Source organism: Cercospora kikuchii (genome assembly GCF_019650295.1).
Source record: "Cercospora kikuchii DNA, contig_00006, whole genome shotgun sequence".
Taxonomy (NCBI): domain Eukaryota; kingdom Fungi; phylum Ascomycota; class Dothideomycetes; order Mycosphaerellales; family Mycosphaerellaceae; genus Cercospora; species Cercospora kikuchii.
In genome coordinates, this window is record NW_025408587.1 from 1,994,990 (window position 1) to 2,016,007 (window position 21,018).

The 21,018-nt window shown below is 54.1% G+C and overlaps 6 protein-coding genes across 6 annotated transcripts; 2 read left to right on the forward strand and 4 right to left on the reverse strand.

Moving 5' to 3' along the window:
• Positions 1-465: 465 nt before the first annotated feature.
• CKM354_000970400 (uncharacterized protein) lies at positions 466-2,386 on the reverse strand (the record flags this gene model as incomplete). The annotated part of the gene is made up of 6 exons (XM_044805136.1): positions 466-729; positions 778-1,070; positions 1,119-1,362; positions 1,417-1,907; positions 1,973-2,145; positions 2,271-2,386. 6 exons carry the CDS (start codon positions 2,384-2,386, stop codon positions 466-468), a joined length of 1,581 nt encoding a protein of 526 aa, XP_044661071.1.
• Positions 2,387-4,307: 1,921 nt separating this feature from the next.
• Positions 4,308-6,917, forward strand: CKM354_000970500 (uncharacterized protein; the record flags this gene model as incomplete). The annotated part of the gene is made up of 1 exon (XM_044805137.1): positions 4,308-6,917. One exon carries the CDS (start codon positions 4,308-4,310, stop codon positions 6,915-6,917), a length of 2,610 nt encoding a protein of 869 aa, XP_044661072.1.
• An 870-nt stretch (positions 6,918-7,787) lies between these two features.
• CKM354_000970600 (uncharacterized protein) lies at positions 7,788-9,679 on the reverse strand (the record flags this gene model as incomplete). Its single annotated transcript, XM_044805138.1, has 2 exons — positions 7,788-8,663; positions 8,744-9,679. The coding sequence occupies 2 exons, from the start codon at positions 9,677-9,679 to the stop codon at positions 7,788-7,790; spliced, it is 1,812 nt and encodes a 603-aa protein (XP_044661073.1).
• A 2,684-nt stretch (positions 9,680-12,363) lies between these two features.
• Positions 12,364-13,863, reverse strand: CKM354_000970700 (uncharacterized protein; the record flags this gene model as incomplete). The annotated part of the gene is made up of 1 exon (XM_044805139.1): positions 12,364-13,863. One exon carries the CDS (start codon positions 13,861-13,863, stop codon positions 12,364-12,366), a length of 1,500 nt encoding a protein of 499 aa, XP_044661074.1.
• Positions 13,864-14,110: 247 nt separating this feature from the next.
• Positions 14,111-17,017, forward strand: CKM354_000970800 (uncharacterized protein; the record flags this gene model as incomplete). The annotated part of the gene is made up of 1 exon (XM_044805140.1): positions 14,111-17,017. One exon carries the CDS (start codon positions 14,111-14,113, stop codon positions 17,015-17,017), a length of 2,907 nt encoding a protein of 968 aa, XP_044661075.1.
• Positions 17,018-17,114: 97 nt separating this feature from the next.
• Positions 17,115-19,626, reverse strand: CKM354_000970900 (uncharacterized protein; the record flags this gene model as incomplete). Its single annotated transcript, XM_044805141.1, has 2 exons — positions 17,115-19,044; positions 19,253-19,626. The coding sequence occupies 2 exons, from the start codon at positions 19,624-19,626 to the stop codon at positions 17,115-17,117; spliced, it is 2,304 nt and encodes a 767-aa protein (XP_044661076.1).
• Between the last annotated feature and the right edge of the window lie 1,392 nt (positions 19,627-21,018).

Consider the following 21,018-nt stretch of genomic DNA (forward strand, 5'->3'; position numbering starts at 1 on the left):
GGTGTCAGACTACATTAGAATGGCGGAGACTATGTGTTTGCTCCACCAAGATACATGTCAGCCTCGGGCCACAGGCAGCTAGTGGGTAACAAGGCAAAAACGAAGGACCTGATCAGCAGCTCGGGATAGTCAGATGCTGGCAATTCCGCAAATGCTATAGGACAGTGAAACAGGATCAATTCCTTCCCAAAGAAATCAGGAACAGATCAGACAATTTAATCTTGCGTGTGCTATTTCAAGTTCCCTGTCTTGCTAACTATGAGGGGCACCTATAATGCGAACTGTCAGCACATGTCCAAAGCATCGCAAACATGCAAGTAGAACGCAGGAGGTGATTTTATGCTGTGTCATTAGGAACAATTGTAATTGTAAATTGTAAACTCTCATCATGATTCGAGTAAACCCTTGGTGTATAATCATAACAGCGTGATGGGGGGTTAAAGGGGAAGAGTACGTACCTGCGCTTCAAACACTCGGTCTTTTGTCTTTGAGTGGTGATGAGCCAAGAGCATCGTGCTCAGGAACCGAGTCTGACGTGTCCATTGCGACAAGAGTGAGGTCTGGCTTTGGTCCGGAATAGTTCTTCGCGCCGTCCACGAACCATTGAACCACGCTGATAATGAAGACCACGGCGAACGCGACAATGCAGTAGTTCATGTTGCTGCCAGTCACTGGAAGCTCGGGTGGAAAGACGAACAGCACCGTAGTGACGAGGACGAACGCAATCCCCTGCCGGCGTCAGCTCATGTACGAGGGTAGGTCTGCGAGTATACATACCATAAGATTGGCCGTCCAGCCAAGCCATTCCGGTAACACAAACGTTCGGGCTGGAGGAAGCTGCTTCCGGCCTCGTAGGCAGTTGATCGTTATGGGTATACCATACGACACGCCCAGTGCAACAACAGATGCGCTAACAATTGCATTGAATGCGCTCGTGGAGCCCAGAAAGATCAGGCCGAATATCGTGACAACAGCTGTTGTAAGACCGAGTGCCTCAAGTGGTACGTCGAGGCTCTTGTGGACGCGAGCCAAGTATCGGGAAAAGGGCAGGCCGCCATCGCGAGCGAAAGCTGCGGATGTCAGCATGAATTGTGAACCGGCCATGTTACAGAACTCACCGTATGTCATTCTTGACGAGGTTGTCATGATCGCAGTCGTGGCGAAAAGCAGGCATATCAGCGGAAACATCAGCAGACATACCATGCCTGCTCGACTGCCTGTAGCGTTGTAAAGAATCTGATTGAGTGGTCCAGCTGGGGAAGAAATGACATCCGTGAGATCTCCCGCCACAAAGAGCAAGCAGGAGAGGAATACAAAGCCGGTAAATGTACCGATAGCCACGCAGTAAATCAGAATTTTAGGCTGCCTCGCATGTTAGCAGATGCCAACAAGTTATAGCCAAGGGCAATTTCTTACAGCCTCGACCACTGCATTAGGTATCTCTTCAACCATGTGAGCGGTGGCATCGTAACCAGTCAGACCGAGAGTGCCCTGGAGTAGACCGAGCATCCAAGCAATTCCGTCCGGCCACCCAGTCTCGTTCAAGAATGTTCGGTACACGAGATCTCCAGAGTTGTAGTCCGGCGAAGCGCACGCCAAAACTGTGATGCAAATCACAACGAATCCAGTGATGCTCCACATAATGGCGGCCTTGTTGATGAGCGGAAGAAGCGAATTACCAAACGCATTTAAGAGTGTGGCGACGATCGTGTAGCCCATATAGATGAGGAATTGATGCCATCTCTGCGCCTCGTAGGTTGTGTCGTAGATTGCGATTATGCCGATGATAATCTGACTTCCGAGGAGACCACCAGTTGCCGTCAGAGCCATCCAGCCAAAGACGTTGATCCAACCCGTGATCCAGGAAAGAAGCGGCTTCCATTCATGCCAGGAGATGATGTGTACCCCTGCGGAAAGGTCAAGTCAGGCTTTGCTCTCCACACAGCTGGATCTTCAGGAGAATTCTGCTTACAATGGTACTGTCCACCTGCGGTTGGATATGCGCTGAGAAACTCTGCAAGTGACGCGGCCAAGCAAAGATTGAAGAATCCAGCTGTAACTAGGCCCCATATTACACTTGTCGGTCCTCCAGATGGCAGTGCCAATGACATTGATGTAGATAAGGCGGTCCATGAGTTTAGAATTCTTCGAGGACCTGTAAGCATATACTTTTGACAAGAGCTTCACACTGTTCCAGCAGAGCAGGACATCGCTCGCCTTGCAGGTGATCCAAAATGCAACAGCGATCGATCTCCAGTACTTCCACTTACGCGAAAGCCAACCCAAGCATAGAGAGTGGAGAGAAGTTCCTCTTCAGCTCTTGCTTGACACCCAGCGCCGCAAGGTGCGCGTCATCCGTGATGACACTCTTCTGTCGCGTGACCATTTCGATTGCCGTAGAGACTGAGGTATTCCTCGAATATTGGGTATTTGATGAACTTGTTGCTCTCAGGGTATATACCAGGTCATGGCATGATGGAGAATAACAGGTGCTGGCGCCATTTGAGGGCGCTCGCACGTGGTGACCTTGCCGTGAGCTGAGCCGTTCGTACCTGAGAGGAGCTATCACGCTGGTCCCAAATCAGCAGGAACAAGCGTGCCTGCCCTCCAATGGCTGCACATGGCGTGCAGATATGACTGCCGGAGTGAGGAGTAAGAAGGAAGCATTGCCTATCAAGTATCGCTGGTGCACGTTTTTATGACAGTGCGAAATGCGGAGCAACCAAGCATCGGCCAAGACTCGCCAAGAGAGGCAGTCCGATGCGGCTTCTTGCTTGCTTTGGTTCTGGTTTGGTTTCGATGGTTGCGAGCAGGTCTCATACGCGTCAGCATCAATCACCATGCGCCGATAAAGACACCATGCAGCAGCCTGTACGAGCAGCATCTCATTTGAAAGATCCTACGAGGCCTGCAAGCGTCTGTGGATCACGGGCTGGCATCCTCTCTATCGCAGGACTAGTCCTTCAGTGCCTGTCTCCAGACCCGCGTCTCTACAGGATATGCACGATACAATACGCCCAATAATTTCGACAGACAGCGTCACATAGGGCAAAGTACGGCAAGTCTCTGGTGCTTGACCCATCTTCCCTCCAGCTACACAGGCAGGGTTGGTAGGATGCAGTGGAAGAGATGGGCAACGGCAATGGCATTGGTGCCTAACAGCGAATGGATCAGGACATGTAGAACCTGCAGGACTCGCATTGGCTGGAGAAATGGGCATATACGCGCAATGGTTGTTTGGACATTTGGAGCTGAGAAATTGAGGTGCTGGGAGGCTGTCGACTGCGCGTCCTTTCTTGATCTCTGTGCATAGGCCCAAGCACAACAGCGATCACAGGCGTGTGTTGATCATAAGCGGGTCGAGCTCCAGGCACGCTTCTGCTTTACTACCCAGAAGTAGGCTCCGAGGCTGCGTGACCCAGACTGGGAGAGCTCAAAAGGTCTTGGTCGATGTGAAGAACATCACGGGCAGTTTAGTGTAGTTGGTGAAATTGCGGAAATGATAGCTTGACACTTAATGAGATACTCTGGCGAAAGGCCAGAGTCTCCAACACCGCGAGGTCGATTATTGCACCAATCAACTGATAAACTGCACTGCCTTTGGTGGGTTCGGTATCCGGACTTTGGAGATGCCGCGCGCATGTGCGAAGGCCGTGGCTGCCTTTAGCTCGTTATCATGGACTAGTACGCCATGTGAGAGTCTGCTTCCTTGCTTGCTTGCTTGCCAAATTTCGGAGCCGATAGCAGGTACGAGCGTATTCGCATTCGTGTGTATGTGGAGCTGCGCCCATGGCAGCATTATTGGAAGCATGTTCAGACTGTCTGATGATTATGACACCACGGCGCCTTCTACAATCGCCGAGTTTGGGAACGGTCTCGCCTTGACCGTCTGCAGAAGTGCTGACACGGGGCAGCCAACGGACGATCTGTCCGCTCCAATCGCGACTTCCGCGGATCCTGGCCCAAACAGGGCCACGGGTGTCCGGCAGACCCAGCGTGCAGGCTACGTCCGGGAATTTTATGCAAGCAGTGATGACATGATTAGTTCTAGCGGCCATCCACCAAACCGTCCACCACTTACTTCCGCCGCTCCTGCTGCTGCATCCTGCTGCCGAAGGAATGATGAGAAGGATCTGCTTCGACCGCGCAGAGATGCATCTTGCATGGCACAGCCTCGCCCGAATCCTTGCGCCGCTCCCGATTTGAAGATCGGCACGTCCAACAAGAAATAACTTGGACTGCTTGGAAGTCCTTGTGATCCGACACTCAAACTGTTCCTATGAAGGCTCTTCGGACGTGCGTTAAACATGAGTGCAGTCGAGCAAATCCAGAAGCCCGCGCGACGATCTCGAGCACTGGAGAGCATTCAATACAACACGCTCCTTGCTGACAACAACGCAACCTCTTCAGAGGACGAATCTCCTGGTCACGATCCAGAGCCTGAGAATGATGTCCGTGGTGCAATCGGTGTCAGCATCGGACGGGAACAGTCGCGGCTGATATCGCCTACAACGCCGGCCGCTGATAAAGCTGCGGCTCTGCAATCCGGCGGCTATTTCGATGGTGCCTTCGACAACGACACTCCACCTATTGCTGAGTCGCCGGACGAAGTAGACCATTCCGATGGCAAGCATAGCCAAACACCTCCAGCTTTAAGCGATGGGCCAGCATTTACACCCCCCTCTCCATGGAGAGCTGGCTTTGCGCAGACGGAAAAAGAGCGACCTAGTCTAACGAAGTCGATCCTCCGCGATGGTTTCTCCTTCGTCAGGCGTAGAGCTTCATCGGGACCAGAGAGCGGGTCAAAGTCGTTATTCGCCGGCCTGCCAACATTTTCGAAGAAAGGCTCTATTGCATCGATTTTCACGCAGGAAGGCGATAAAGCAGAGAGATCGAGTTCTCCTGCTTCCAAACGACGGTCTACGCTGGGAGCATGGACTCGTTCTAGCACACCTGACATACCAGAGTCGCGGAGTCGAACTCCAACTGGGCGACGCCCTGCATCAAGTCGCGTACATGTGCCGGAAGCGGGCGACGACGACGAGCGAAATCAATTGGGGGATTTACCAAGCAATCTGCATTTGAAGCATACGCCCACGAGACCTCCTGGAATACTACGCAGAAGCACTTCAGATACCTCCCTCGTGACACAGAGAACATTATCCACAGCCTCCGATCTTGGCGATGACAGTCGCTTCGAGCATGTCTCTGAGCAGGTCAATAGTAGGCTCAAAGCGATCAAAGACAGCTTGGCAGATTCTAGAATCAGCATGCCATCAATGTCATCGATATCTTCGATCAACGTCTCAAATCTGACGCCTGATTTCTTCAACCGGGAAAGGTCGGACTCGGCAACATCAAAGTCTAGTGCTCGATATAGCTACAGTCAACATTATCATTCAAAATCAAAGCCGGTAGATCCTATAACACGACAACCATACACTTCTGTCCGGGCTGCAGTCGCGGATTCTGGATTCGACAAAGCCACAAGCCATCCGCACTTCCATCGTGCTATCGAGCAACTTGACGGCGATGTGGTAGTTCTTGGCGGGTATAGAGGTAGCATACTGCGATCTGCCGAGCCACCACATCGACAGCTATGGGTACCAATCAAAGTTGGTCTGAATCTTCGCAAAGTGGACTTGGAGGTGGGTTTAGAAGAAGATGCGGATGAGAAAGCTACAGAGAAAGTGATTCCCGGTGGCATGCTGACCCATATTGGTCCTGTCGATATCTCGAGGCGATTGTTCAAACGTCTTCGAGCGTCCGATAATGCTCGGAGAGGTCTACTAAGAGTGCACGATTATGGTTATGATTGGCGGCTACATCCTGCTTATCTCTCCAGGCAACTCATCAAATTTCTTGAGGGACTGCCGTGCAATCAGCCTGATGTGCCAAAGGCAGCAAGGGGAGCTACAGTTATTGCACACTCGCTTGGAGGACTCATCACGAGACATGCTGTGAATCAGCGTCCAGAGCTGTTCCGTGGAGTTGTGTACGCTGGTGTGCCCCAAACTTGCGTCAACATTCTCGGACCTCTTAGAAATGGCGATGAAGTACTTTTGAGCGATCGTGTGTTAACAGCACAAGTCAACTTTACGATCCGAACCAGCTTTGCGCTACTTCCACTCGATGGAAGGTGTTTCGTGGACAAGAACACAAAGGAGGAGTACCCGGTAGACTTCTTCGATCCGCAGACCTGGATTGACGGCCGTCTCTCGCCATGCGTTGGTCGGCCTTTGCCACCTCTATCACAAACGCAGAAGCCCACAGGCATTGCCGGTTACATGAGTTCGGTCGCGAGTGCGCTGCCAAATTTCCCAATGCCTGGACGCAAGAGCAGCAAGAGTTCTGCCGATCTGGCGAAAACTACTAGCGTAGGAGGCGCAGAAGTACCAGACACGATGGAAAGTGGCGGACAGAGCAGTGATGTGGCGATGGCGAATGGAAACATCGACAGAGATGGCAACTCGAACACAACAGATGTGCCTTCCGTACGAACGGCAGTCACAATTCCACGTGAGAAAGCAATTGCCTACCTCACAAGAACGCTAGCAAGCGTGAAGAAGTTCAAAGAAGAACTTGCATACCGTCCGGAACACGACAAGACCAATGCATATCCACCAATTGCTGTGATCTACGGCAGAAGCACACCAACCGTAGTAGGCGCCAAAATCGACGGAAAAGAAGGCATCAAACACGCAGACTCATACGACGAACTTGCTTTCGCCAGCGGAGATGGAGTCGTTCTGGCCAAAGCCGCCATGGCTCCCGAAGGCTATCGCGTGGCACGCGGGGGAATCGTGAGTTCGGAGCGAGGACATGTAACACTATTGGGCGATTTAGAGGCTGTTGGAAAATGCCTCAATGCAATCATCAGCGCGGGAAGGAAAGGCATTGGGACGGGAACGGGATGATTTGACGAAACATGCATAAGAACGAACAGAGATGAACAAAACAGAAGGATCGTCTTCACAGACATCGATGAGTAGGCATTTTGTGATAACGTGCAGAGCTGATGAAACTACGATTGATCATGAATGTGCAAATTTGTTCATTGAATTGGCGATTCGTCGTGGCTATCAAAGAACTATGAACGTCATCCGAACTCCATTCTCATCAAGAATCACTCGAATGATCTGACATCAGCTCCATGGCAATTCAAAATCACATGTTTCAATGATTCGCAGGCTAACGCTGTCATCACGGAACAAGAAATGTGACGAAAATGGGACCGATCGGAAGCCGAGAAAAGCCCAGCAAGCATGTGCCGTACTGTGAAACACGCAATTTTGTTCAAGTCCACTTTTCACCGTGCCGACTAAAAGTCCAGTTGAGAAGTGACGTGATCAGAGAGTCCTCAAGCAGAAACGAAAGATGCATGGAAGTCTCGAAATGGGGGCCAGGTCAGTCAAAATATCACTCAATATGCAGAAGCGCGGACAGCGTGAGATCTATAGTGAAAATTATGAACATGAAAGATAATTTGAGAGAGCAACAACTATCCAAAACAAGGAGATTGCAGTCAGTCCATGACCGCCGACGAGCGCAGACAAAGACAACTCGCAGCTGAACGTGAACCAACAGAGACCCGTCATGTCGTTAAAGTAAAATTTGCCGATTTCCATATAGCTCTCTCCACTGCGTTTGCTCGATCGCAACGTGCATTATGGAGGAATCTTCTATTAGGTCCTAGAATAGTTCCCATCGGTGATAGTTGACATTCGCTTCGCTCGAAACTGTACAGCAAATGATCCGTCGTTCGAAACGTTCATAGAATCATGCGCTTATGCGAAAGCGACAAGGGCGGCAATACCGGCCATCAAACCGATGACTGGCTTAGCAGCAGAGGCAGAGCCAGTGTATGCGATAGGGGTCGATGGCTTAGAAACGTAGCCGGTGCCGGTTGGGCCGTGAGGGGTGGTGCCATTGCCGCCAGCGGGATACTTTGGTGGCTGCGCAGGGTACGAGGGAGGGTTGTTACCGGGCTGCTCTGGGCTGCTAGGAGTGGATGGCTGAGGTGGAGAGTAGGTTGGAGGAGTGTTCTTTGGGTATTCCAGGTAGTAGCACCCATCAGTCATCTTGCAAGTCTGGCCCGTTGGATAAGAGTGAGCGGGATTGCATGAGTATCTGCCTTGGCTGTCGGTCGAGCCTGCAGCAGGGCAAGCGGATGTTGGTTGAGGCTGCTCAGGGCTCGATGGGCTCGATGGCTGCTCACCAGCAGGAGGATATCCTTTTGGCTGCTCTGGGCTGCTAGGAGTGGATGGCTTTGGCTGCTCGCCGGCAGGAGGTTGGTATCCGGAAGGAGGCGAGTTTGGAGAGCCTGGAGTAGTTGGGGTCGTAGCAGCTGGAGGTGGGACTGGGACAAGGGTCTTGGTCTGCACGCACTGTTCGGCGCATGGAAGAGTCACATAAACGGTCTTGGTCTCAGTGTGGGTCTTTGGTCCAGATGGTGGGAGAGTGCCAGGTTGCTCAGGGCTTGATGGGCTGGATGGCTTTGGCTGCTCGCCAGCAGGTGGGTACTCCTTAGGCTGGTTTGGAGACGAAGGAGAAGTGCCAGCTGGTGGCTGTGGCACGACGGTGGTCGACTGAGCAAAAGTCTTGGTGATAACAGTGTTGCTGAGAGTGATCACGGTAGTTTGGTAAATTGTCTTGGTGGTGTACTGGAACAACAAGTGTAAGCGATAGTCACTGTCTCACGTATGGGAGATGGAGCAGGGCTTCCACCTGTCATTTTACTTACGATCTTGCTCGTGATGGTAGTGTGCTCCTTTGGTGGTTGGGCTGGAGCAGTGGTCTCTGGCTTGCTTGGCACGGAAACAGTGGAAGACTTGCCACCGTATGGAGGAGGAGCTGGGTAAGTCTTGGGGTTTTCAGGGCTGCCAGGTGTTGTGCCGGTAGACTTGGACTCTGGCGGTGGCACAGCGTAAGTTGCTGGCTGAGTTGGCTTGCCTGGAGTGGTGGTCTCCTCAGTGCAAGTGGTGGACTCGCTCTCGGTGCTCTTGGGAGGCTGTGGAGAGCTTGGGGTGGTACCAGTGCTCTTCGGTGGGTAAGCTGGCTTGGTCTCAGTGCTCTTTGGTGGGTAAGCTGGCTTGGTCTCGGTGCTCTTTGGTGGGTAAGCTGGCTTGGTCTCGGTGCTCTTTGGTGGGTAAGGACCGTTTGGTGTGGTACCGGACGAGACTGGCTTGCTGACGCTCGTGGTGACTGGGTAGCCTGGGTGGGTCGACGAGGACACGAGGGTAGTAAGCTCCTCAGTGCAGGTAGTGTCGGTAGGCTGGTTTGGCGAGCTTGGAGTGGTGGCAGTGGAGGAAGAAGAGCTCTTGTCGCCATATGGTGGAGGAGCAGGAATGCTGCTGGTAGTTGGCTTGACTGGAGAGTTTGGTGTGGTAGCAGTGCTGCTGCTCTGGACCAAGTATGGAGGAGGAGCTGGGTGGCTGCTGCTTGGCTTGACCGGGCTGTTGGGCGTGGTCGCGGTCGAGCTGCTTGGAACACCACCGTATGGCGGAGGAGCGGGAAGGCTGCTCGTGGTTGGCTTGACCGGGCTGTTTGGTGTCGTCGCGGTCGAGCTGCTGCTTGGAACACCATACGCTGGAGGGTTCACTGGCTCAGCACCGTACGATGGTGGGGCGGCGGCCATTGCCACGGAGGCAAAGCCCAAAAGGGCGATGTTCTTCATCATTTTGAAGCGCTCGTGCTGTTAAAAATTAAGAAAAAGAATGTAAGTGACCACGGAGTGATCGTTAGTGAGTGACTGCAATGAAAGAGTGTAAGCTGCTCGAAAGCAAAAAGGCGACGAACGAATCTCCAAAAGAAAGCTGTCAGAAGGCAGATGAAGGACTTGAATAGGACGCTGGGGAAGGTGAGCATATGAAGTCTGACAGGGTGGACTGGCGTTCCGCTAAGCGTAGCGACGGCCTCAGTAACCAGCAACCGTTCGACGCCCGAAACAGCATCCTGCGTGTGTAGCAGATCCACACGAAGCTTGTCCCGGCAGGTGTGAGTGGCCCAGAAATCATAAATTGCGATCCGCATGGATATCCAGTGGGGGCGTGAGTTGGCAGGCAATCTCTGCCGGCCCATTCGCGCAAGTTGTGCAGACCGGCCTATCGTATCCATAGATTGCTGACTAGGGGCTCATGCGCGGACCAAGGCTTGATTCACGCCGGAACTGACGGTGTGCGCCTCTCAGGGGAGGGCTGACGGGCGACGCCGCTGTCGTAACTCGCGTCGCAATGTGCCGGCGAGCGCGGTGGTGACGCGAGAGCGCCCTCTAGACGCCGCGCGACAGAGGCTGCGACGAAGGCAGTGCAGCGGTATCATCACAACGGTGCAATGTCTTTCGCATCTGGTTCGCGCAAGCAGGTGATGGAGATCTGCCCGAATCGTGATGGCGCAGCCGATTGGCCTGTGTAGCCGCGTTGCGTCTGGTACCTGACTAGACCGCCTCTGGAAGTCCACGCGGGAGTTGTTTTTGGGGCCTTCGACGGCGTGGCCCCGTTGGCTGTATGCTGGTCCGACGGGGGGCGGATGACGCATTTTGGTGAACCTTCGAGCGGACGGCGACGTGTTGCGCAGTTGGCAGACGGTGAGCTGTTGGGAGAGCCATCGCGTCGTTTCAGCGATCCGTCGTGCACGCAAAGTCAAAACGCGTGACCGCGCAATTCGCTCTTTCCGTACGGATGCGCGCGTTGCTGGCGCTGTTTGTGCTCGTTGTGCGTGGCCGGACTCTGTGCATGCGGTGCACGAGACACGAGGTGCTATGTGACGACCAAGGAACAGGGCGGAAAGCATGCGCCTGGCCTGGCCTGGGAGTGCATCCTTCCACGCCGCCTCCGCTACTGCCACGCCGCTCTGCTCTGGCACCAATGGTTCGTTTAGCCATCTGCCGACTCCCGGCGGCCAGCGACGTTGCAGCGTCGAGCGCGGAGTTTTCACACCATGGGCCAATCTCGCGGTGTACGCATTCCAATAATGACAAGGCGTGCTCGCCCGGCTCGAGAGCGTTTGAGGGGATTAGTTGATGACAATCACCGAGACTCATCGAAGAATTGTGCATTATGTCGGCCAAGACTCGCATGGCAACGGCGAACAAAGTGCTTGGTTGCGGCCCCTTGCATCCTTCGCGCAAGCCAACCACAACGGCCGCCCATTTCCAGCAACAACGCGCGGTGTGGCGGCCGTATAGGCAAGAGCATACGACGACTTCACTTCATCATTGACATTCGTGACCACGCGGCAAGAACGACACTCAAAGTTCGATCTGTCAAAGTCAATAGAGTTTGGAATCGAATGTCCAGATCCCTCGAACCGAGACCGGATGTGCATCCCATTTCGGAACTCTCGCAACTGTTTCGAAGGCCCTAATCCACTTCGTGCCGAACGTAAGGATACCTAGACCAGGATCACAGCACAGCCTCTTCCCTCCGCGCTGTGATTCGGTCATTCGTTATACGAAATTCCACCATTCATTCACACCCGCTGACATTGACGACATTCCGCTCCCACACTCGGAGAAAATACGAGATTAACTTCTGCTCGATCCATGCGTAATGCACAACATCACTTACCGGCCATGCAGCCGAACCATTCCCACTCTTCGACATCGAGCCGTCGACCAGAACTCCTCGGAAGCCTTATCCCTGCACTTCTGTCCTTGATCGCTTACTGATTGATAATTACTTGGCAAACTGCTAGTTTCACCGCCCAGATATTGTCTTACTGTTGGCGTCCTCATTATCTGCGGTGTTCGCTGCCTAGTAACACCACTTCGTACGCTAGACACTCCCACCAAGCTGACCGCGTTCAGCGCCGCGAGACAGAAAGGGGGATGCGAGACACGGATCTGGATCCTAACTCACCACTCATCTGCTAGGCTTGATTCGCTCAAATCTGATGATAGCAAAATACGCGAGAGATCGAGAGCATGGCATATAAGTCATCACACAATGTCCGATGATTCGCAGTACGAGACTTTGGCAATCGAGGGCTCTCTCTCCCGAGTGAGGTCTGGAATCTGGACTGCGGCTCGTCAATAATTGCTGGTAGGGATGTGTTGACTTAGGCAATGCCTATTCCCGAATATGAACAATGTCGCAGACAGACATTGATCCATTCAATGGCGAAATTGACACGGCGAATGAGTGACCAGGACACCCGTTGCATGCCCTCTCGGGAAGACTGCATCTGGTGGTTGAAAGCAGCTTGCAAGTTCTGGCGTCTCAGAAACCGGCCGTAGAGCAACACTGCTGAACTTTCTACTCTTCATCTATGCTGTTTATGCTGCCTTAATCCTCTATTCATGCGTCTGTTTTTGCTCTGCTATGCTTTCAGCACATACTGCTACATCATCTGTCGACGAGATCCTCATAGATTCTGTGGTGACGACACTCCTGGCGGCGGCTCGATCTGTGGGGGGAAAGCGGTAGTACCAAGGTTGCTCTTGCACTCCGTCTTCCAATCTTTCGGTGTGACGAGGTCTGCTGCTTCTTTGAACGCAGTAAGGGTGCAGAACGTCTCATCTCCCTCCAAGTGTCTCCCTGGGCCTTTGCAGAACGGAAGCGCGATGGGCTTATCATTGTAGCGTAAACGAACATAATGACCCTCGAGCTTCTGTTTGGTCGCTTGAGGCATCGTTTGCAACGATTCTCGCCCGGCAGACTCCGAGGGCTTCGATGAAAAGAGTGACGATAGCCAGGATGAGCTGCTTCTCCCTGTAGGGTTCGCAGGAGCGTCTTTGGACTTGAACAGCTCGAACGCGATATTTGATGTGAAGTTGGGCCACTTATCGTTCCGGTGGTCGAACCCCCCAAGGGCAGCTAGCGCAGAGGCAATGGTAGTGTCGTGGCAGCCTGCCATGCTGAAGTTGAGTGCCTCGTCCTGACCCTCCTTTGGTGTGCCTATCGTGTGTTCGACCATGCGCTGCGTGAGATCACCAATAAGGCCGCCAATACCTAGCTTTCTGTACTCTGTGCTTTCCTGATAGCCTGCGAACCATTCTTGCACGCAGATTCTATCGACATGAGAGCGCACAGTGTCATCATAAAACTCAGCTGGCAGCCTCGTGTTGGGACCATGTGCCAAGGTGGCGTTGATGGAATCCATGACACCCGAAAGACGCGGGTGCGAATCCACTTGCACTCTGGGGCTCTCCTCGGGCATCCATTTTCCAATCTTCTTGTTGATATAATCCATCTGTTCTGTATCGTTCCACAGCTTGGCCGCGCGGTCTGCAAATTGGTGTGCGAGTTCTGCAAATCGCTTGCACCCACTCTCGTTGGGAAAGAGTGTCTCGTCCTGGATCGCCCGTCGCACGATGGGCAGTGGAAGCAGACCGGGAGAGCGGGATGCCGGAGGATAGAGGCCAACGAAAGCCTGCTGCACACTTTCCAATGCTCTCGGTATCGGCGTCGCTCTGAGACTGATCTTCGACTTGTTCTGTTCGTCCAAGAAGCTCGGCAGGAAGCCGAGTTGGTTCACATAGAGCGTTCGTATCCGCTGACCCAGTGCGAGTGTCGTCTCTCTGCCTCTGTCTGTGAGCTGTCCCAGTTGACACACCGCATCGATCTCTCCCTTTGGACCTGCCGCTAGCTTGGGCGTGTCACCCGAGCCAAACGTCTCCAATCTTTGCTTCCATTGCAGAGTATCCCACGAGCCATCAGCGGCAAGAATAGTCGTCGCCAACTGGTTGGCAGTGCGACAGTAGGGCCAAGTTGCATGCAGACCTGCGTTCTGGAAGCGGGCTGAGACGGGCGTGCGTTCACCATGGCGGAGGAGAATCTGGACTTGTTGCAGCTGCAGGTTGGCCGGGTACAATTTTGCGAGATCTGCTTCGCTGTACGGCACGCGAGGCTGCAGTGTGGTCATGGTGATATGAGGCGGCACGCAGCTCAGAGGCAGCGAGCTCTACGTTTCTGCGCAGCGCAAGCAAACGCAATGGCAATGACGAACATTTTGGCAAGCAACCAGACGGGAAAGTGACGCGTGCGCGGGATCGGCGACACGTGAAAGTCATGCGGGTCGGCCATTGGGGAACTGTGTCCGGCGGCGAGCTCGGGAGTCCGCTGCTGGAAAGTCGCGCTGCGGGCGAAGGAGCTCTGTTGCTGCGGACGACATGTCCGTCCCCTACGTCTGCAGCACCTGTCGCCTCGCCGTCCTTGCGCAGAGCGGGCGCGTCCGATCAACAGCGCTGCGAGCCCTATCGCAAAGTGCGTTTGGCCGAGCAGAAGAGCGCACGCAACACCGCGATGTCCGATCAGGCACGGGACGATACTCGCGGAGGGAGCTGCGGCCAGAGCAGCTCCTCAATCAGCTCCAGCAGCCAGCGGAGAGGGGACAACGAAGCATACGGCGACCCGTCTCTGCCGCAGTCGTAACAGAGGCTCGCCCACTGCCGCCCGAGACTCAAGTGCTTGTGGATGAGCTGCTTCGCTGCTCTAATGGCCCCGACTTGCTGGCGACATGGAATGCTCTGCAGCGCCTGGATCAGGTATACCACAACAAAGTGCCGCGTATGCGAGGAGCCTGGCTGAACATCACCAATGTATCGCGCACCTTCGCCTTACTGCTGCACAGAGCCACTGAACGATGGCTACAAAGCTTACACACACCGAATCCAGCTCCGCCAGGCCCGACGCCATATCAGATGATGCTGTTGCTCCACAATGCCTACGTAACGAAGGCCTTGTACTATCGGCCCCTGATGTGGCAGATAGCAAGGGGATTGTTGCATCTCCGTGCGAAAGGTGCCGAGCAACACGAGCAGGGACTTCGTAGAGGCATAGATGAGCTCATGGGTATATGGCGATTGTGCATTGGTGGACACTTGACCCGCAAGTCGTTTGGCGACGTCTTCACTGAGGGAAAGCTGCAAGCCATCGCTTCTGTGGCCTACGCCACGGATGACTGGACTTTTCTCCCATCTGCCACTGTCTTCAGCTCCTGGCAGGATCGGGCGTCCGATACCGCATTCGAGAATATGCTATACGTTCTGCTCCCGGAGGCAAGACCATCGTGGAATGCTGCCAAAAACCACGACCCTTCGCGCTCGGACTTTGCAAGTGCTGCACTGGTGACTTTGGACTTTCTCAGGGTCACGGAACACAAGTCCGCCGACGGTACTACTGTATCTCTAGCAAAATGCGCCCCGTATGCCGCGCTGGCAGGGTTACTCGAAGCCATTCTGCAGATGGCAGGCCCTCCTCGCGTGCCGTCGTTGTTGGAGAGAGCACTGCTTTCGAAAGAGGATGTGGACATTAGCGATCGCATCAAAGACATACTCGAACGCGTAGGTTGCAGCACAGCGTCATTATCGGCAGCACTGGAGAACAGAGAGGCTCGAGATGCTGCAGTGCCCCACGAGCCAGCTCATGTGCGCGACTCTGAGCTGTCTACTCTCGCCAGTAGCCATGATGCTCCTGCTGGCGGCGCGGTCGCTCTGGACAATGGTAACTCAGCCGTGCCTGCCAGATCAAAAGCCGAGCAGTTCGCCTATCGTCAAACGGATAGGCTTGTGCGCGCAATGCAGAACCAGAATGTGGCAAGTATTCCAAGGATCGTGAATGAGGTGTATAGATATTCGGAGGAGCACAAGGACAGTGAGCCATTGCCCTTAGACCTGTACGAGCATATGCTGCTGGCGTCTCTCTCCTTGCGAGATACCAAGACAGCCGTAGAGATCTGGCATCACATGCTTCAGCTTGGCATCAAGCCCACTACGAAGACATACACTGCTATGATGCGAGGTGCACAAAATGCGCGAGACGTACAAGGGATGGAGGCTTTCTTCCACAGAATGCGCCAGGCCGGCTTACAACCTGACGAGTATAGCTGGTCCATACGTATCTTTGCACTGCTAAAGCTCAGGAATGTGAAGGTGGGCATGCAGGCATTGAGCGAAATGGGCAGGGAATGGTTCGCCGCGGCCAAGGTCAAAGCAGCATCCGATCCAGTCCTCCAAAAACAGCTTGCTGGAAGCAAAAACCTGCTTACTGAGCTGCTGAGCAAGTTCCCAGGACCTGTTGATGGTGTGCCTCGACCGAATCTGGAAATCATGAACGCTGCGATGGCGGCACTGGCTGCAGTCAGGCCAGAGGAAGTGCCAAAAGTTTTCACATGGGGACGATCCTTTGGCATCGAACCCGATCTTGCTACTTTTAACACGCTCATTAGCATCTCCATGCAGGGAAAGCGCGCCGATGATGCTCTTGCTGTGCTTCGTCAAATGCAGCAACGGGGCATACAAGCAGACACCACCACTTGGACAGTACTCCTGACTTCCTTGTTCGAAGAAGGATTTCTCGATAACCTCTCCAAAGATGCTCAACAAGCCAAGATCATCGGCTTTATAGATGCGCTTGCGGACAAAGACAGCGGCTTGCCAGGCATCAACTCCATGGGCTATGCGATGATCATCGACCGCCTATTGAAGCACTATGGCAATGACACTGCCGCTGCAGCAGTCTTCGCTCACATGACTTTGAATGGCCACAAACCCACAGCACACATCTACACGATCCTGATGACTTATTACTTCGCTCGGCAGCCACAACCCGACTTCTCCGCGATTGAGAACCTATGGCGTCAAGTGAAAGATCAAGGTCAAGGCTTCATGGCCAACATTGACGTGGTATTCTTTGACCGAATGATCGAAGGCTACGCTCGCAGTCATCACTTGGTCGGTATCAGCCCCATGGAAGAGTTCATGCGCGCATGTCGAGCTTCGGGCAAGAAACCGGGCTGGAAAGCGCGAGAGAGTGTCGCTCGCGTTTATGCTGATAGACAAATGTGGAGTAAATTGAGAACACTGGTAGATGAGTCGAGGCTCGTGATGAGAGATCAAGTGGGAAGGATTTCGAAGACTGGTTTGACGGAATTCTGGGATTTCATTCACTCGACTGGAATTCTGCAGGATGAGGGCTATGTCAATAGGGACGATTTCAGGAAGGATCGGCCTGTGGGAAGTCCTTTGTTGAGAGCTGAACAAGAATATGCGAGGCGGAGGGGAGGTGTATCATCATAATGATATATATGTACGACTGTATGAAGTCTATTTGTACAACATTGTCCGAAATGAACGACATTATCAGAATTTTGTTCCACGCTGCTTGCGCTTCTCCCTACAACCTGGCCTTTACTCCAGTATTGACAGCGTTGAAGCGATCCACATTCTCCCGATCCGCCTCTTCGGCAATACCCCTGGCAATTCCTCTCGCAATACCCATGTTCGTGATCATCGGGTTGACACCACTTGCAGACGGGAAAACCGAAGCATCTGCAATGTACAAATTCTGCGTACCCCATACCCGTCCTCTGTAATCCACGACACTGTTTTTCGGAGAAGTGCCCATTCTGCACGAACCCATTTGATGAGCGGAGAAGAAACCTGTTCCAGGCGAAGGAAAGCCATTAGATCGAACTTTGGCGATCCAAGCAGCGAAAGCAGGATCCGTGACTGACGGGCTCGCATTGGCGTGCATAGAGACTTTGGAGTCGGCGTCTGCTGAAGGACGGACGAAAGGTCCGACGTTTGGCACGGCGGCGTAGATTTCTCTCGCGCCTTCCACGTACAAGATTTCAGCGAGACGGACAACGCCTTCCAAGATGTGTTTTTGATCGTATGCGTTCGGAGTATACTGGATATGACATCGTCCGTCTTTGGCATCTGGATAGATTCGTCCACCGTAGCGGTCACGGGCGAGGGAGATGTAGCCTGTCATGCGTCTCATTTTGACGGTGAATTCTTTGAAATCGAGACCTCCTTGCCATTCGAAGAGAGGGAGGAAAGAGCTGGGAAGCATGGTTGTGCATTCGAGTTTGGCACCGTAGCCGTCTCCGTCGATATTCTCGAACTCGTTGACGACGGTTGAGAGGATGGGTCCTTCCCAGGGTCGTACATCCTCGTCCCAGACTGCGGCGACCATGTTGACTGGGTGCAGATGAAGATGGCGGCCGATATGCTTGTTCCTCAGCCCGGACTTCTGGAGCAGGATGGGTGTGTACACTGATCCGCCAGAGATGATTGTGCGCTTCGCTTTGATGATCACCTCGCGACGTGTTCGGTCTTCACCTGCGAGGCCACCCATGCCATCGCGGGAAGTCCAGATGCCTGTGACGCCCGTAGCGAGAGTTGCGTCCTTCTCGTCAAAGAGAATCTGACTTACCTCGAAGCCTTCGAGGAAGGTAGCACCGGCATCCGCGGCATCAGGTAAAAAGGTCACAGTTGGCCCTTTCTTGCCGCAAGTACGACATCCTCTTGTACAGAATCCGTCGTGGTGGACTTCGCCGCCAGTGTTCTGTGCTACTGCTTTTGCGCTCCATCCGAGTTTCCTGGCGCCTTCTAACAGTGCCAGATTGCCCTTGTTATGAGTAATGTTATTTGTGCTCACGCCCATGCGATCGCATACAGCATCGAGATCGGCCTGGAAAGCAGAACCTGTAAAGTGAGTGAGACCAAACTTTTGCGCCCACTCTCTTCGCACGAATCCCTGAGGTTGCAGTGAAGCGCTCCAGTTGACTGTGCCTCCGCCTCCCCAAGCTGTCCCTGTCACAACACTTATACTGGAGTCGTCGGAAAGAATCACACCTCCGTTGCCGAACAAATGCTGACCAGCTTCACGTTCACCCATAGGGAAGTGCTCGGGAGTCCAGTAATACTGTTTCTCAACAACGAGGACCTTTTGGCCCGCTTCGGCCAAGGTCTTTGCTGCGACCGCACCTCCGCAACCACTGCCTACGATGAGCACATCTGTCTCGATCACTTCGGCTTCAGCTGAAGCACTTGGTGGAATCTGGAGAAAGTGAAAGCCATATCCAATCGGTGCGGCTTGCGCATACACAGGAGCCTTCGGGTAGCCCAGCACTGCTTCAAGTGTCGGAGATGTCCTCAACCATATGACACGAAACAGCGCAGTGAACGATCTGCTCAAGCCGCGTAGCAGTGGTATACGAGACTGACCCCATCCGAGGATGACCTTCTCGCGATCGCGGACTGGTAGGCCGTAGAAAGGCGTTGTGTGGCCCGTGAGCAGCAATGCACCGGCTCGCGTACTAGAGAAGAGAAGTTTGCGTCAGCTGACGTCTATTCAACGAAAAGAAGCGCCGTTATTGGGGGAGGCAGAACGTCGGACTTCGATCGGATGAGCCTCGTCTTTCTTTGCTTGCGCAGAAAGAGGGTTCCGACACGGCCATGGTGGCCGAAACGGGTAATGCGACGTTCACCACCACGAAGCGAAACTAAGAGTGGAGAATTCCTTACTTCAGGGCGGTAAGAATGAATAATAGCCCATTCTTGGCTGTATCGCTCATATTGCATGCCACCATTCGGGTGATCATGTCCTTGAACAGCGGATGAGCGGCAGCGCTTTCGCTGAGGTAGCGCTCCGCCGTCTCATCGCCGTCGTTAAATTTTGCGAGAGCTCTGATGCGTTTGCCCGCAGCATCGTATATTTCCTCACGCAGCGGATGCTGTAGCAGGCGGTCGGCGCCCTTTTGGCCGCGGGCGAGTGCCGGCACTACCGTATCCGCGACGGCAGACAGAATCCTCCATTGCTCGGGGTTCAAGGGGTCTTCTTTGGGTGCTGGCGGCAGAGGTGTGTCGGCCACATTGTATGTTGTGTCTTCTGCGGACATGTTCTTATCTTCCGAAGCCTAAAGTCACGCAGACAGGCAGGCAGTGGTCGGCCCGTATTGCCCGGTCTCGGATTTCCAAGAGGTGAGGTGGTGGAGGGGTGGCAGTCGTATCAGAGTAGTCCCGATCAGTGATCAGAGATCACAGATTCGCAGCGGCGCGCGATGCCGTGTCAGCCCGGATGCAGCTTTGTTCTACCTCCAAGTCGTTCGGTAGCGATCGCAACAGCGAATGTGCAGTACAACAGATGGATGAATATGTATAGCCCTCTTCCGGCCGCAACTGGGGCAATGTGACTACGACATTTATTATACAACTCCAGGCTGCTGCTGGGGGGATGCCTCGGCAGCACGGCCGACTCCATCTTCGTCGGCGACTCGGCGCGTGTGAGGGACGGGACCCTGTAAGACGTATACGAGCAGCATGTGCGGTGCGAGGCTGACAACCACGAACTTTGCGACATGTTCAAAACGAGGAGTCTACACGTTCGACAGACGACTGCATGCAATGCTGCTTCACGTGTGGCGGCATCGTTGCGCCGTGGAGATCAGAGACACATCGGACGAGCGAATCGCCGGACGCTAGCTTTATCGATGGCAGGCCGTCGCTGGGGAATACGTCTCTCGTTTCAGCAAGTCTCGAGCGAACCCTGCTTGCGTCGGTACGTGATGATCCTGGTTGCCGCATATCGCGCTAGGCCGTTGGGGGCGGCGCAAAGATAAGGACGCCAGATGCGCCCAATCAGCGCGGGGCCAAAGAATGGAAGGAACAAGGTTGTGCAGCACTGCGTCAATCTCCCACAGAAGCAGCCGAAGTATCACAGCGAGGCGAGCACTGCTGCCACAGTCTGCCCGTGACAGCTCCGCGCGCTGCTCTGCTGTGTGGAAGGTGGCGGTGGGCGGAGAGGCAGCACGCGCGAGCAGCAGCGCCGAGTGCTCGGCCATTTGCACGGGCGAATGGGCGGCCGTCGCATTCGAGCGTCGCAGTGGCGCAGAGCAGAGCAGAGCAGAGCGGCCACACGCGAGAGCCTGCCTGTTGTAGGTAATCGCGTTGGGCCCGCCGTGGCCGTGTGCCAAAGCTTGGTGCCGTGGACCGTTGGCTTTGGCAGGGTTTCGGGGCTACTGGACTGGACGGTACTCTGATATACCATCTGCACCACCGCCCACCGCCCGCCTGCTGGCTTCTTCCCATGCGACTCCCGTCTGCCCGTCATTCCTTTGCTGATAACCACGACGTTGGCACTGGCCAGGAAGCCTCCCCGAAACTGCCTATCTGTATCCCTCACGCCCGTCGGCCGCCTGGTCCCTGGGAACTGATCTACACCTTAGATCTGCTTCCTTGCTGCACCTCCGCCGTCACCCTCAGGCTATCTCCAGACCGCTTCGATACCAAAA